At 38.0% G+C, this 17,488-nt stretch overlaps 1 protein-coding gene across 1 annotated transcript; it reads right to left on the bottom strand.

Moving 5' to 3' along the window:
- Positions 1-1,168: 1,168 nt before the first annotated feature.
- LOC118181065 (putative monocarboxylate transporter 5) lies at positions 1,169-14,779 on the bottom strand. The gene is made up of 3 exons (XM_035350143.2): positions 13,830-14,779; positions 4,743-4,868; positions 1,169-1,410 (listed from the first exon to the last, which is right to left on the bottom strand). The coding sequence occupies exons 1-3, from the start codon at positions 14,770-14,772 to the stop codon at positions 1,289-1,291; spliced, it is 1,191 nt and encodes a 396-aa protein (XP_035206034.2). The 5' UTR covers positions 14,773-14,779; the 3' UTR covers positions 1,169-1,288.
- Positions 14,780-17,488: the final 2,709 nt, after the last annotated feature.

The raw sequence follows: 17,488 nt of genomic DNA, 5'->3' as shown, positions 1-17,488 counted from the left end.
AACAGAGGGCTCACAAAGTGAAGACAAATGTGACAAAGGACTTTTGTAAGCCTTCTGTAGCTCACTGCTGCCAATATTCAAGTGGCAAACACATTGGCAATTAAAAAAAATGTAGGACAATACAAAAAATCAACGCACGTGAAAGCTTGAATTTTTTTTTTTTTTTTTTTTTTAAAAAGGTTTATTTGATTATGGGAAAGAACATGAGCCCTATTTGTCTAAGAAGAGGGTGGCTGTTATGCAAGACTTTTTAAAGAAAACTGCCTCATATCCACATTACACGTGGGGAAAAAACATGAAAACTCCCATACAGTCAGACCATTCACCTGGAATCGAACCCAGGTCAAACTACCAGTGTTCAGCAACTTTATTGCTCGGCCATTGATGGGTCTAGGAAAAATGGCCATACTACTTGAATAACTTGCTACAAACATCATGATGAAATGCCAGTAAGCTAAAAAATTTTAAAGTAGTTACAGGCAATATGTGTGTGTGTGATTATGGCAAAGCCTCGAGGGCTATCTGCCTAAGAGGAGGGATGCCTTCGTGGAGGATTTTCTAAGGGAAACTGGCTCGTATACACGTTACAAATGGGGAAAATCACGGGATTGCGGGATTCAAACCTCGAACCGAATTAACAGTGTTCAGCGACTTTACTGCTCGGCCGCTGGTGGGCCTACAGGCAATATGAGAAACTGTGAAAGTACGTAATTCCATAAATATTATGAGATAATATTTTTAATAATGTTAATGTAAAAACTTGTGGAAATACTTCTGGAATATTACATTTTCTAAATTTCTACATTTCTTAGAATCTGGTGCCCATATCACGTTAATTATATGGATAGAGTTGAAATGAGATGCATATTTATATGTCATCTTCTTGATATAACAGCTGCCAATAGAACGCTTGATTGCGAGATGACAAATACTGAACCAGTATACTTTATATGAAGCACTTAAGTGTCATAATTTAAAATTAGGGTTATAATTAGTTTAATAAAGTTAGTAAATGTATTTTTTGTTTGGTTTTTACAAATTTTTTCGTGTGATTTGTCCTATAACTGAGTACATTTATTATTTATTAATGAGCTCGTGCAATTTTACATTTAAGTTAAATAAAAAGACATTCTATCAATAACGTTAATTACATTTTTCTTTAATCATATTAAAAATATATTGCACAACAAAATTCTTGAAAAAAAGCCATTTGTCAGTTAAGTTTGTACGAAAAATTCTCTATTAGGCATTACAAACATATGCAAAATGTGAATGTTACTGTCTTTTTTCAGAGGCTACTTTTCTTTTGAATAAGTGGTATGAACAGAAGAATTAAGCTACTTGTCACTATTAATGATCCAGAAATATAGAAACCAATGTCGTAACTACCAGTCTGGTCATGTATCCAACCTGAAATAATTTTGAAAAACTTATAAAAAGTTCTGTTATAGAAAAGTAAAACTTTTTTTATTAATTTTCATAACCATGCTAGGCTGTATTTTCTACGTTAGGTACATTGACTATTAAGTATCACAAGAATCATTATTTTATTTAATAGATATGAAATATTATGAGAAAAAGTACAACATTTTGACTGGCATAACCTGCTTGCATCATAAGAATCTGCATCATTTTGGACGTAAATTTTATATTGTATAGTTCAACCACCTCATCCGCGACCATGAGCTCAAACACGCATGCGTAATTTGGACCGAATTAATCTTAGAATAGGGTGGAAGGATGGGGATTTTCATTCCCTCGAGTATATAAATTCTCTTTTTCCGGAGAAGAGAAGACTTTCACTTGACCTTTTACGTCGCAGCCAGTAATAACTCTCCTTTTGGACGAGTCTATGTGTTTTGGCAGAATGCTAGCCAAGGTTGCGTTTGCGACAGTCGAACTGGGTTGCTGGAACTTGCACATGGTTTTCACATGATTGCATCAGGTTTGTGCAGAGGCCGATTTTTCTTATTTCAGGATAAAATTATTGTTGCATGCATACGGGTTCATAATGAATTGGAAGCACACAGAACCGATAATAGCTTGATAAAATTTATTTTCCCAAAAGAAACACTTTCTAGACTAATAAGAATGTTAAACACAATGCAATGTATAGACAACCGGTGCCCAACCTTGTGCTTGCAAGCACAAGTATGCTCGTCAGCCCGATTAGGTACTATGAACAAAAAGTATTTTAAAAATAACCATTCGTTTATTTTCTTAATTGTTTAAATATGGTAAGCATTTATAGTCATAAGAGATATCTTGAAAGGCGTTATAAAATAATGGATTGCTGGCTGATGAACTTGATAGCGAACATGGAATCTTATTACTTCATTCCGATGTTAGATGGCTCAGCAGGGGAAAAGTACTTCAACGATTTGTAGAACTTCTTTTGCCAATAAAGCAGTTTTTGGAATCTGGAAACGTATGTTTTAAAGAATTGGACGATAACAATTGGTTATTCGATCTGCATTTTCTCACGGATATAACAGCTAAACTGAACGAAGATCTTCAGGGAAAAGAAAAAACCCTTTTTCAATTGACTAGGACTGTAACTGCTTTTCAGATAAAGTTAAATTTGTGAATAAATCAGATGAGAGAAAAAAAATTCACCCATTTTCAGAATTTATCAACAAATATTAATAACCACGAGGCAATTGAAACACAGAAATACTCGGAAAACCTAAATGCACTGAAAAATAATTTTGAACTCCGCTTCTCTGATTTCCATAAAGTTCAACCAATATTATTATTCATCTCAAACCCATTTGCCGTAATTAATATTTCAGATGTATCACACAAGATTGGAAATATGTTTAACAAAAATGTTGATGTTTTGGAAATGTGCTCGCGAGACACCAAAGGTTGGGCACCACTGGCATAGACCATCTAACAAGCGAAGCTCGCACGGAGGTGTTTCAATATTCCGAAGTTTACTCTGAATTGAAAACTGACAACTAAAACTCTCTCCTCTCTTATATAATTTTTCCCCAGCAGACGAGAAATCTCTAGTACCTATCATTTCTCGAAATTACTGGAGGGCATATACGGTTAAAGTTACAAGTAGGGATCAATTACTGTTAAATAGGGACCGGACCAAATGTAGCCAAGCTAGGCGACAGAATGTGAAATTGCTCGAATTTTTTATCATTCAGGAATTTGTTTGCAAATATTGCAGGTTTCAGATATGTTGGCTTCTAATGGGTAAAGTCTTTGAATAGCTCTGATGAAGGTGCCAAAGTGTGTCTTTTACTATGCAAATTCTTCCATCTGTACCTGGATAAGTCTTGACAACTTTAGCTATAAGATATTTTTTTCCCCTTTACGTCATTATCACCAATTAGTAATCTTAAACCGACGATTCTTTATGAAGAATAATCTTTTAACAATCCTAATTATTCCTTTCAAAATCTGTTTCTTAGATTTAGACGTATTTCATTCTATAAACAAATCTGTTTTCTAACTTCTTACAATCAATTATATCAAAATTTCGTACCCCATCTTCTTTGATTTCTTGGAAGAATATTGACGGAGAAAGTATTTCTTGATGGAGTGAGTTTATCAAGCTTTCTACATTACATAATGTGGTGACTAATTCCTCTTCATTTAAACATGCTTTTCCAAGCACGTTTATGAGAACGTTCTTCAACATTTTTGCTAACTCTCCCTAACCTTCACAGCAAGTTTTACAATGTATTTGCTCCAGGTAGAGTAGTTACACCAGACTGAACCGTTTAAAAAATTGGTGTTGCAAGACTCTACGGAGAGGAAGAAGATTCTGAAACTCTTCCCATCTGCTTGTCACTCATTTCCTATCACAGAAAGAACAATTTTGTTTCCTTCTGATGTATGATCAGAAATGGGTCCAAGTTGAAGGAATCACATGGTTAGTTGTTACGACAGATCCCATCATTCATACTGTAAAATTGCAACCCATGCCGAAGAAACATGTGTGTGTATGCCGAACTGTGCAAGTCCTTCCTCAAAGGAATTACTGCAATCGGTAAACAAAAGTGTACTGCTTACAAAGGTCTGCAGTCGGCAGTTTGAATGCGTAGAGATTCCTTAGCCTATGAAACAACCAGTCCTGATGAGTAAGAAAGATGAACGATTCTTGTAGGACAATGCCAAAATGTACACAGGTTTGGTTTGGTTTTATTAGATTAGGGCAAAGCACTCAAGGGCTATCTGCCTTAAGGGAGGGATGTCTTCGTGGAGGACTTTATAAGGGGAACTGGCTCGTATACACATTACACGTGGGGAAAACCACGAAAACGCCCATTCGAACCTCGGACCGAACTACCAGTGTTCAGCGATTTTACCGCTCGGCCGCTGGTGGGCCGTGATATACATGAATCTATATCACGTTGAGAAAAATTATCCGATTAATAGCGGAGGATTTTGTAAAAAAAAAATTATTTCTTCCATGCAACTGTTTTCCTTGAAATTTTATCCGAAAAGTAACAAAATTTCTTTTGGGAACTTATTACATGTACTTGGATATAACATTATAATACTGAATTTTATAATGAAATGTGAAAGGGTTTCAACTACTGCTTGCAACTGTAAACGGTAGTGGAGTGATATAATTTAATGATGCATAGTGTAAAGTAGTAAAGTAATAAAGCAATTTAATCACGCATAATGTGAGTAATATAAGGAAAACTCTTGTTTTAAATTCTTTCGAAATGATAACATAAAGTTATAGTGATGCGAAATAAATATATTTCTTCTCTTACCTGTAAATGGCGTACCAACTGACGTTGCTATTCCGACAATGAGCAATATAAGACCGTAGGCATTATTTAGCTTACTCATACCCAGTAAATCCACTAATATAATGGAAGTAAGACTCACACAGGATCCTAAAAAAATAAATAAATAAATAAAAATTTAAAATATCTCAAATGTACCGAATGTAACAATAAGCGCTTAAATCTTTTTGCTTCCTTGTACGAAGTATAAAGGAAATACTGTAATCGCGAAAAATTTTGGGTATAATATTTCAACCAAAATATTAATTTTGATCGCTATCGAATGGCATTTAACAATGTTTTTGCGTGACATTTGTACTTAAGGACAGAATAAGGAACTCTTTTTCTGAAACGAATTATAAACCTGATTTAAAATGGATCTAGAGGAGATTTTTCGTGGCGTCTGTACGTACGTATCTCGCATAACTCAAAAACGAATAATCTTAAAGAACGTTGAAATTGTGTATGTGCGACTGCTATAACATGTAGATGTGTGTATCTCCCTTTTTGGTTGCAATCGGCCGCACCGAAAGTATATAAATATATGTATGTATGCATATATATACACTAAAGTGCCAAAAGTCATGGGATATATATGCAAATATACAGATGGCAGTAGTATCGCGTAGAAAATGTATAAATGCGAAGTGCTTTGGCAGGGCTTTCATTCGTGTTCAAGTTATTTATGTGAAGAGGTGTGGCGTTCCGACAGATACTTCAACTTCTACTCATGAGATGGCGCCACGTGTAAAATCCAGTTCTTAATCGGAGCAGCAAAGCGACATCTTTACTCACTCAGACTTCTCGCAAAACAACTGTATGCGACGGTAGCATGAACTGTGTTCCGAGCTCTGCGTTGATCTCTGCAATGTAATTTAAATTGTAATTTAGTACTTAATATATTCTTTTGTTATAGGAGATTGTCTACTCTTATTTTCTTTAATTATATCATGCATTAAGCACACACGACCACCAAAAGTGGTGACCTTTTGACTGAGCACGCTACTGACAATGGATTTTCAACGACCCTAAGCCACGTGCATCCAAGGCATTCCGAAGAACTGACTAAAAATAACAACGAATATGGACATTAAACGTATGCTACAACGTACCCCTTCAATTATTTCTAGAAGTATTGATATATATTGCTTGTGTTTTTTTCAAAGTCGTGCATATCATCGCAAGAAGCTTCAGCAAATCATCAATGTGATCTGTTCCGTTCCGCTGACTTCGCCAGTCGTGCAATAATTCTTCGATCATTCAACTTTTGTGACAAATGTGATACAATAGTGATTTTCGCTAAATGTGCTACATCAGTAATTTTTCTGCAACGTGCTACGGCAAAATTCTTCCCGCAGTGTTCGAAAGTAGTGATTTTTTTTCCCATGTGCTACAGGAGTGATTTCCTTTTTCCTTCGAAAGTGCCTTAGCAGTGTGCAATACAAAATGAACGCATCATTTTTTTTTTCTCAAATAGGGGTTTCTTTTCAAATGCATTTCGGTAAAATATTATTTGTGTGTGTAATTGCTGACCCTGTATTATTTGTGTGTGTATCGTTACGTAAATATTTTCTGCATGGTTAAAATATTTATTGTTATCATGGTAAAATATCAATAGTGTATCCTCATGCTACAATATTTGTGCTGTTAAGTGTTTATTAATTAAAGTGAAAATTATCTATCAGTATGCCCGACGATATTCCACCAGAGCCACAAATCACACGCGTTGCGGTGAAGCCACCGCCTTTCTGGAAAAATAATCCTTCATTGTGGTTCGCTCAGATCGAAGCACAATTTTCTATCGCTCGCATTAGTGAGGATTCTACAAAATTCAACCATGTAGTTGCAGCAATTGAGTCTGATATTCTGAATTCAGTGCATGACTTAATTCTCAAACCACCGGATTGTGATAAATACTCCAAACTGAAACAACGGCTCATTGAAATCTATTCAGAAAGTGAATCTTCAAAAATACGTACTTTACTACAAGGACTTGAACTTGGAGATCAGCGACCTTCATACTTGCTGTCACGAATGCGTGATCTGGCAGGAAGCCATTTTAGTGACGACTTGTTGAAGTCACTATGGCTTTCGCGTCTCCCTAATAACATACAAATAATTCTTGCTGCTTCCAATGAAGATCTAACCTGTTTAGCAGCAATGGCTGACAAAATTAATGAACTTGTTACTCCAGCTTATGTCAGTGCTGCTAATGCTGCACATTCCAGTTCATCCCTCGAACAACAAGTGGCTGAATTGACCAAAAAAGTATCTGAACTCTCTACAAGTCTTCATGCTTCACGGAGATACAATCGATCAAATCAGGGCCCACGTAATAAATTTCGTGCTCGAAGCAGAGGTCAATCTCGTCACAATACTCGAACGCAGTACAAAGAACCCACAAGTGACATATGTTTTTATCATATGAATTTTGGCTCTCAAGCTCGCAAGTGTGCCCCTCCATGCACTTTTGTACAAGCGGGAAACTAAATGGGCGGTCTTCTGCTGGCCAACAGAATGTCCGCCACATCGACAGAATAGTACTGGCTGATCGTTCAACTCAGTTATGTTTTCTAGTAGATACTGGAGCTGACATATCAGTGCTCCCGAGAACTAAAACAAATGCTCACCAACTTAATAAACTTGTACTGTATGCAGCCAATGGTACCCAAATTGCAGCCTACGGCACCAAACTATTGACACTTGATTTAAACTTGCGCCGGACTTTCAACTGGCCTTTTATTATTGCGGATGTAACTCAAGCAATTATTGGTGTCGACTTCTTGACACATTTCCACCTTCTAGTGGATGTCAAGAATAATTGTTTAATTGATGCTATAACTCAGCTGACATCACAGGGCCAAGCTTCTCACATATCGAACGTACCTACCAACATAAGTGTTGTATCGGGCAGCACACGGTTTCATCGGTTATTAGCAGAATTCCCTGACATTTTAAACCCATCCAAATCAGGGCAGCATACTCATCAGCCAGAAGTGTATCATCACATTGAAACACATGGCCCACCTGTATTTTCCAAGCCTCGTCGTCTTTCTCCAGAGATGCTAAAAGCTGCTCGCAAAGAATTTGAATTCATGCTAGCACAGGGAACCATTCGCCCATCTAAAAGTCCATGGGCCAGTCCACTTCACATGGTTAAAAAGTCTAATGGTGACTGGCGGCCTTGTGGAGATTACCGTCGACTTAATGCCGTCACAGTCCCTGACAGATATCCAGTTCCACATATCCAAGACTGTACCCATCTTTTTCATGGAACAAACATTTTCTACCCTCGATCTTGCCAGAGCATATCATCAGATCCCAGTGCATGCTGAAGATGTGCCCAAGACCGCAGTGACTACACCATTTGGTCTCTTTGAGTACTTATATATGCCATTTGGCCTTCGCAATGCTGGCCAAACATTTCAGCGTTTCATACACCAAGTACTGTCTGGCCTCGATTTCTGCATCCCATATTTTGATGATATCCTGGTTGCATCTACAGATGCGGAAGAACATTTTCAACATCTGCGTCATATTTTCACTCGCCTTAAAGATCATGGATTAAAACTAAATCCATCCAAATGTGTACTTGGTCAACCCTCAGTTTCCTTTCTTGGATGTCTTATCACCCAGAATGGAGTGAAACCTTTACCGGAAAGAGTCAAAGCAATTAACGACCTACCTCAGCCCAAAACCATCTCTGAACTGAAGCGTTTTTTAGCAATGTTAAATTTCTACCGACGCTTTCTGCCAAATGCCACAAAAACACAAGCCTGCCTACATGAGTTTCTGAAGAATAGAAAAAAAAAAAAAAAAAAAAAAAAAAAAAAAACGATCAACGAGCTGTCCCTTGGACTGAATCTGCATCTGCAGCATTCGTGCAATGCAAACACGATCTGGCAAATGCAGCCACACTTTCTTATCACTCACCTAGTGATCAGCTCTCTATAATGGTAGATGCATCTGACACGGCCATAGGAGCAGTGCTTCAAGCCCATACCACTAAAGGACTTTCCCCAATGGCATTCTTCTCCAGAAAACTTACTACTACAGAAAGGAAATACAGCACATATGACAGGGAGCTACTTGCTGTGTGCTGTGCTGTTAAATACTTCCGGAACAACTTGGAAGGACACGACTTCATCATTTTCACCGATCATCGACCATTAACCTTCGCTTTTAGAAAAAACTCTGACTCATGTTCTCCTCGTCAGCTTCGACATCTGGATTTCATCGCCCAGTTTAGTACAGATATCAGATATGTCTCTGGTACTGATAATTGTGTCGCTGATGCCTTATCTCGGGTAAACAATATCAACCTCACTACCCTAGATTTCTCTGAAATTGCAAAAGCTCAATTGCATGATGAGGAACTCGAGAACCTAATCTCAAATCCACAAACCTCCCTTCAGTTACAACCGCTGCACATTGATCCAACGCTTAAAATTTACTGTGACATAGAGAACAATAGAATACGTCCCTATATTCCTGTCAATTTTAGACGTGAAGTGTTTAATGCCTTGCACAATTTGGCACATCCTGGAATCCGTGCCACCAAAAAGCTGATCGCAGACAGATTTGTCTGGCTAGCAATGAATCAAGACATCACAGAATGGACTCGTTCATGTATTAGATGTGAACGGTGTAAAGTATCCCGTCACACTCACAGCCCCATTCAACAATTTAACCTTCCAGCAAGACGCTTTGATCATGTGCACTTAGACTTGGTTGGCCCATTGCCTCCTTCAAATGGTTACACTTACCTCCTCACTTGTATTGATCGGTACACAAGATGGCCTGAAGCCATTCCTATTGAAAATATATCCGCTGAAACTCTAGCTCGAGCATTCATCTTCCAGTGGCTTTCAAGATTTGGCATGCCTACCACCATCACTACTGACCAAGGCCGACAATTTCAATGTCACTAGTTCGCATCCCTCACCTCTCTTCTTGGCATTCGCCATATTCGCACAACACCATACCATCCAGCTGGAAATGGGATGGTGGAACGCTTTCACCGATCTCTCAAACAAGGTCTGAAGTGCCACAGTAGCACACACTGGACAGAAGCCTTACCCCTAGTCTTGCTTGGTCTTCTCACAGCATTCAAAGAAGACATTGGTAGCACTTGTGCTGAAATGTTATATGGTGTAACCCTCCGTCTGCCAGGTGAATTCTTTCACCCAGAATCTACTCCAGTTATTGACCCTCCAACATTCCTTCAACGTTTACGTGAGACCATGAGCAATATCTCGCCAACCCCAGCATCTTCGCATAACCAGCCAAGCTATTTTGTACATATTGCGCTTGAGACATCTTCGCACGTATTCGTGCGCAACGATGCAATTAAGCCAACTTTAACATCTTCATATGATGGTCCATTCAAAGTTGTCAAACGAACACCGAAACATTTCACCATCATCTGCAATGGCAAACAATCAGTGATTGGAATCGATCGTCTCAAACCAGCATTTCTAATGCAAGATCCAACAACTTCCTCATCAACATCACTCCCGGAAGAAAGCTTACATCCCGTTAAAGAGCAACCTAAAACTACCAGATCTGGAAGAAAGGTTAAATTTAACCCAAAGTATTTATAACGTACCGATGGTACTTGGGGGGGAGTACTGTGGCGTTCCGACAGATACTTCAACTTCTACTCATGAGATGGCGCCACGTGTAAAATCCAGTTCTTAATCGGAGCAGCAAAGCGACATCTTTACTCACTCGGACTTCTCGCAAAACAACTGTACGCGACGGTAGCATGAACTGTGTTCCGAGCTCTGCGTTGATCTCTGCAATGTAATTTAAATTTTAATTTAGTACTTAATGTATTCTTTTGTTATAGGAGATTGTCTACTCTTATTTTCTTTAATTATATCATGCATTAAGCACACACGACCACCAAAGAGGCTTTGACGTGATTATGGCCGCACGACAATAATTAACAGACTTTGAACGCGGAATGGTAGTTGGAGCTAGACGCATGGATCATTCCATTTCGGATATCGTTAGGAAATTCAACATTCCGAGATTCACAGTGTCAAGAGTGTGCCGAGAGTATCTAATTTCAGGCATAACATCCCACCATGGACAGCGCAGTGGCCGACCAGCTGCACTTAATGACCGAGACCAGCGACGTCTGCGTAGAGTTGTCGATGTTCACAGACAAGCAACACTGCGTCAAATAACCGCAGAAATCAATAGGACAGTGCAACGAAATTTGTCTTCCTTGGGCTAGAAGACCGACTTGAGTGCCTTTACTGACAGCACGACATCGCCTGCAGCGACTCTCGTGGGCTCGTGAGCATATCGGTTGGTCCCTAAACGAATTGAAAACCGTGGCTTGGTTAGATGAGTCACGATTTCAGTTGGAAAGAGCTGATGGTAGGGTTCGAGTGTGGCGCAGACCCCACGAAGCCATGGACCCAAGTTGTCAACAAGGCACTGTTCAAGCTGGTGGTGGTTCCATAATGGTCTGGGCTGTTTTTACATGGCATGGACTCGGTCCTCTGGTGCAACTGAACCGATCATTGACTGGAAATGGATACCTTCAGCTACTTGGAGATCACTTACAGCCATTCATGGACTTCACGTACTCAAACAACGATGGGATTTTTATGGATGACAATGCGCCATGTTACCGGACCACAATTATTCGCGATTGGTTAGAACTTTCTGTGGACAATTCCAGCGAATCATCTGGCCACCTAGATCGCCCGACATGAATCCCATCGAACATTTATGGGACATCATCGAGAGGTCAGTTCGTGCCCGAAACCCTGCATCGTCAACACTTTCACAATTATGGACGTCTATAGAGGCAGCATGGCTCAATATTCTTGCAGGGGACTTCCAACGACTTGTTGAGTCCATGCCACGTCGAGTTGCTGCACTTCGCCGGGCAAAAGGAGGACTGACAAAATATTAGGAGGTATCCCATGACTTTTGTCACTTCAGTGTATATATCCACTCTGTTACTCGGATCAGTGAACTTAGTTTCTTTACGCTTATATATTTGTAAATTGTGCATTTTTTGCTTTAAAAATGGTTGCATTATTTTGTTCTTATCTTACGGTTAAGGTTTTTACGCCTTTAATTAACCTGCATGTTATAGTTGTATAATTATTGTGGCGACTCTGTAAACATGTGTTGTACTCGCCAACCGCGCGCCGTTATCACTAACTGTAACCGAAGGTGATTTCGGCGACACACAGTCACGTCGTCGTCGGTGCGGTTGGTCGCTCGCTTTCCTCCAACGTGATTGCCTGTCGACTGTAGTAATTAAGTTTTAATATTGTGATGTGATTAAACATTTTCGTCATATGGTAGAAGGTCGTGTGTTTTCGATCTATACCGACCACAAGCCGGTAATTTTCGCTTTTCGACAAAAGCCTGACAAGGCTTCTCCCAGGCAAATGCGTCATCTTGATTACATAGCGCAGTTTACAACCGATTTTAGGCATGTAGAAGGCCCCCAAAATACAGTTGCTGATGCTCTGTCCAGAATTGAAGAGATTCAGTTGCCATCAACAACAGAATTCTCCGCCATTGCTGAATGCCAGAAACAGGACCCAGAATTGCAACAAATGGTGACTTCAGGACGGTGAGGCTTAAGCCAAAGGGATCGTCTCAAACCAGCCTTTATCTTAAAACCACAAACTGTCGAAACTGGTACATCAGTCCCACCTCCTTCGAAGGCACCTTCATCTATTGGGTCTACACCAACATCTGTAAATTTATTAAATTATTAAATTTGGTTGGGGGTTAAATTTGGTAACATTATCAACAATTAAAAAGTTGTTTAAGTGCGGTTAAGCCTAATTATTTTTTACTATAGCAACCATATTTGTTTACATTTGAAACTTAGCAGAATAGTGGATTTGTTGCCAATCTAGTGAAACTAAGCTTCGAAACAAAGTAACGTCTTCTTTTATTATTGCGAATTAAATTATGTTTAATACACTCTGGAATTATCATTTAAGTTTTTAAATTATCTCATATATTCACTCAACATAGCGTACACAACATATTAAATCAGTTTCTATGCCTTCAGTGTCTTTTTGTCGAGTGAGACCAAAAGCAAACTTTCAGTTTTGTGTACCGAAAAATCTGTCTTCTTGCAAGCTGGCCGAATGGCTTATTTTTGCCTAGAAACTAGTTTTAATTGGAAAAAAAAAAGTGTTTTTAAATTCATTTAACTGTATTTGGTGTTTTATGTTTTTCTATATCCTTAAATTTTTAATGAAAATATTTTCCAACAAGATAATTGCAAGACCATATATTTCACGTCTTGTTCTAACCTTCCTCGATACACAGGATATTCGATTGCTGCTCTGACCTGCATGGTCTCCTCCAGATCTGTTACCCATCGAAAACATCTTGGTTGCTGAGAGACTAGCCCGCCACCCGTTTTCAGCTAATACGGTTGCTGAAGTGTAGCATAGATTTGAAGCAGCATGGAATGAGTTGCCCGTTTCTGTCATCCAAGCCCAGTTCGATTTTATGCCTAACCGGATAAGGGCCGTTTTAGCTGCCAGGCTGCCAGCTTTTTCTACTAATTTCGCACTGCTTACAAATTTAAATATTTTGTCTTCATGCTATACTGTTTACGTATATTAAATATCTCTTTTATATTTGTTTTCTTTCATGGTGCTTTGGTTACTACTAAGCCCGGAAGCAGTGGTCTCTTTTATTGTCGAGGCACCTAAGAGGTTGTCCAGCGTTGCCTCCTATGAAGAGACGGAGAAATTACATCCATGCCTTCTCCGATGGGATTCGAATCTGGGCACTTTGGTACGACAAATGCAGCACTAACCACATTCCCGTCTGGGCGGCGATTAAAGATAAAGATATAAATCTATTAATTTACAGTGTTATTCAAGTCATAAATATTTTCAGAATCCAATCACCATGTAGAGATATTAGGTTATTTCGGAAGCAGGAGAGATGAAAAATGAGCAACACCTTCGCCGGGAATCGAACCATGGAAAAATTTTATGTTGTGTAGTTAGTAGGATTAAAATTTTTTTTCTATTAAGAAACCAATGATTTATTATGAAGTCTTACCTGTAGTCAATCCGAAAACAACACAGTAAATTGCTAACTGGTAATACTGGCTCGCCAGTGGACAGAACATTGTTGAAATTCCATTGAAGAATAAACATGCGATATAGATATAAAGACTTTTCACCGTTGTTATATCTGCCAAGCAACAAAATATTATACGGCCGATTGTACTGGAAAATCCTATTGTAGCTAAGAGCAAACTGGCCTTCTTCATTGTGATACCTAGCTGTTTTGCTCGGCTTGTCATGTAAACAAGAGGGGCATATATTCCAAAACTTATTAAAAAATTACCAACTGCGAAAATTAAGAATGTGTAATCTTTCATCAAGGATATGTCTACCATCTCCAATATAATATTTGTGATTTCTTTAGGGCAAATTTTTTCTTCTTCAGGTATTTCAGTCGGTTCTTCCGGTGAAGAGACAATCTTCAATTCAGAAGACTTTTGAAGATTACCTCTGTAGAAAATATCTGGTTGTGACAGAAGTCCTGGTTCGCTAGAAGAAGCTTTCGAAACGACGTATGAAACATTACCCTCGGAATCAAAAAGAATATTTCCTATTTGACGAAAGACATCGGATTCACTGTGCTTAGCAGAGCTTTGTAGAATGTAGCCCAAGGCATGTTCTTCAGCGGTCATTTCGTTTGCATTTTCTTGCGTTGCTGCCAATTCACTTTCTATGGTGATGGTTTCCACTGGTGGAAGAATTTCTTGCTTTGGTTCACAAAATGGGCGATATAAAGAACTGAACACAGCACAATTCAGGATTAATCCAGCGGATATCAACATGGCGCCTTTCCAGTCATAAAAGTCTATCAGCCATTCTAATAAAGGAGCAAGAATCAAACCTCCAAAACCAGTACCCGAGACAGCTAAACCTGTCGCAATTGCACGCTTCTTTTCGAAATAACAGGAAACTGCAGCAATACCAGGCACTGCCATCAATCCAATACCAGATCCTAAATGAAACGAAAAGAGAGGGAAAAAAACTTTTTATGTATGATTTTTTTAAATTTTTTAATTTTTAGTGCAATATCTTAGCGATGAATGGATATCTAATATAATTAATTTTTAGCAAGTAGTTGATAAATAGTATATTCCTCAATTTAGAAAAAATAATACTGCTCATTGCAATCTTTATTTTTGACGAATATGTAATAAACAAAACATCAATAATTATATCGCAATTTGAATTTTTTTTTAAATGTTTAGTTTATTATGTAAGGATTATGTTAATTTTATTAACATTTAAATTTTAAGTTCCTTTCCTGTCAGATTCTTAACTTCAACTTACTACTTACGGCGAGAACGTAGTTTTGGAATCTTGCTGAATATTTAATGAGGAGGAGCGGTATTTAAACCACGAAGTTACTTACTGAGTCAGAGAGAATCAGTGTTTCTGATTTACGCACGTCTGCCTTTTTGGCCACTCTCTCTCTCAAAGCTGTTATTACGCTCGGCCGTACTCAGGCCCTTGCTAAGCTTCGTAGTCAAATAAGTTAAGGGGGCACTCTCGTTTTGAACCTTGATAGCTTCGGCTATACTTCTTTAGTTAATCTTAGTTTTAGTTTAATTCTTAGTCCTTTAAGTTCAAGTCCAAGTGCGGGCTTTGCTTGTACACTCCCAGGCGAAATTTTGTTAAATCTTATTGGAATAATAAAGGGTTAGTTACCCTTCTATCTTGTTGTTTCTTGTCACCGAACGCAAGCGATTATTCGCTTATGAGTTCTTAGATTCTTCACTTCCAACATTAACTTTAGAATTCCAAAGTGAGGAACTCTACAATTACGGCAAAGCACACTAGGTCTATCTGCCTGGAGAAAAATGAATAAAACGCACTGAAAATTTGGCATTCTCGTAACATGTAATCTGCCGGGTCGTATCTGTGGAAGTGGGTGATCTACCGTTGCCTTTGTATATGTATGAATCATGTGATGCCCACACCTGACAGTAAAAGCTCAGACCAATTTTGTTGATCTTACTACGGTGCCAACATTCAGATGAGAGAATGTCTATGAGATCATCTTAACAAATATTTGTACGAAGTTTGAGAGGAAAACTACGATGCTGCCTCATCATCTTGCTGAATTGTGCTGATTATCTGTGAACACCAAAGACAAATTTCTGGCCATAATGAGAGATAGCAAAAGTGTTTGTACTAGCAAAAAATAAGAATGACTATCGGTGTTACTTTATATCTGATTACAGAAGTAAAATTATTACTATTGAGAAATGTGAAATAGGACTTCTTTAATCGACAAATGCCGAACAGGATCGTATGAGCTGCTTTTATATGGTAAGTGTTCTTCAGGACCGCATCAATGCATTTTTGTGGTAAGGTTGTACAGCTTAATGTAATAATCTGGTATTTTGATAATAAAAGCAAGCAAGTATAATTTCTTTGCATTTATTTATTTATGTACTGTTGCTTTTCATGTGGTTTAGTCAGGGCTTAATTTCTAAGATTAGAAATGCCTGAGCCCTATGGAAGACCGTCAGCAAAGAGGAACAAGAGTAAATAAATAAATAAAATGACTATTAAACTCATTCCTAATTTAAAAATTAAACAATTAATTGTTATCAAATTAATTAATAGCTATTTATTTAATGTTTATAAATTGTTATGTAGTCAATAATTATTAAATAATTAATTATAATTTAATTGATAATTATTAGATAATTAATTATTATTTATTGAAATAATTAAAGATTGAAGTAATTAAATAATTAAAATTACATAAAATGTGAAGAGTTAAATTGAAATTTAATAAAGGATTTTTAATATAATTTTATTGTTAAAATAAAATTTTCGAAATAAATTTTCTACTGAAATTGTTATTCAGTTACATAAAGGAAGTGCCGCAGCCTTCTTATTCAGGGCTCCGATGCGTTCCGGCTAGAATTATGATTTATTACAAAAACTAAGAAGCACTGGCCCAATTTAAGCTCTGATCGTAGGGGGTGGGAGTATTTTATCATCACAAAAATTAAATATAAGAAGTATAGCTGAGGAAAATTCCAGGGCGAAACAGAATGAGGGTATGAGTGGGTGGAAACAAAAAATGAGGGGAACCTTGGTGAGAGAGAATGTTTTCTTTGACCGCGGCTCTCTGCTGATTTAATGATAGCCATCAAGCAGATGTGTGTCGGGTAAAATGAGTCCTGAATCTGACTCCTAAGGATGAATGTAAAGTTGCTGGTTACGCTTCCCCCCCATTAGTGGATACTATAAGACGATGTATAGGACGTACTTGAGCAGTTTATCTTAATATTTCACTCTTGTTGTACTCGCTGTCACTTAACGCACATTTAAGAACACAATTTTTCCATCCTGCGAGGATAACTAAATGTAAGCATCGATAAAAATACACTAGATACGATGGCATGGCGAGAAATTTACGCGTTCCTAATGAAACTCACCCAAATTTATTGCCCTTCTTAAAGGAAAAGGTTTCCACATGTGAGTGAGGGGACTTTACTTGAATATCTCATGTTTTCATGAGTTCGTATTTCTAGGGAAATAGAGTATTGCAAGGTCTGCTTATTGTTAAACTAAAACGTTAGGAATTCTAATTTTTTTTCCTTTAAATTGTGCTTCAGTTTTATAAAAAGAAGTACCGGAACTCATCTTATTTAGGGCTCCGGTGCGCTCCGGCTA

The sequence above is a fragment of the Stegodyphus dumicola genome, chromosome 9 (genome assembly GCF_044657685.1).
Source record: "Stegodyphus dumicola isolate Sdum_Otavi_A_Nest chromosome 9, ASM4465768v1".
NCBI lineage: Eukaryota > Metazoa > Arthropoda > Arachnida > Araneae > Eresidae > Stegodyphus > Stegodyphus dumicola.
The sequence above is the reverse complement of the archived record's forward strand: the minus strand, read 5'-3'. Positions and strand labels throughout refer to the sequence as shown.

Bases quoted from the DNA above. Each gene is read 5' to 3' on its own strand.
- LOC118181065 (XM_035350143.2), bottom strand. From the start codon at position 14,772: ATGGCAGTGCCTGGTATTGCTGCAGTTTCCTGTTATTTCGAAAAGAAG. The intron at 4,869-13,829 runs GTAAGACTTCAT...TTATTTTTTTAG, and splicing joins TGTTTTCGGATTGACTACAG to GATCCTGTGTGAGTCTTACT. The intron at 1,411-4,742 runs GTAAGAGAAGAA...AAATTATTTCAG, and splicing joins AGTTGGTACGCCATTTACAG to GTTGGATACATGACCAGACT.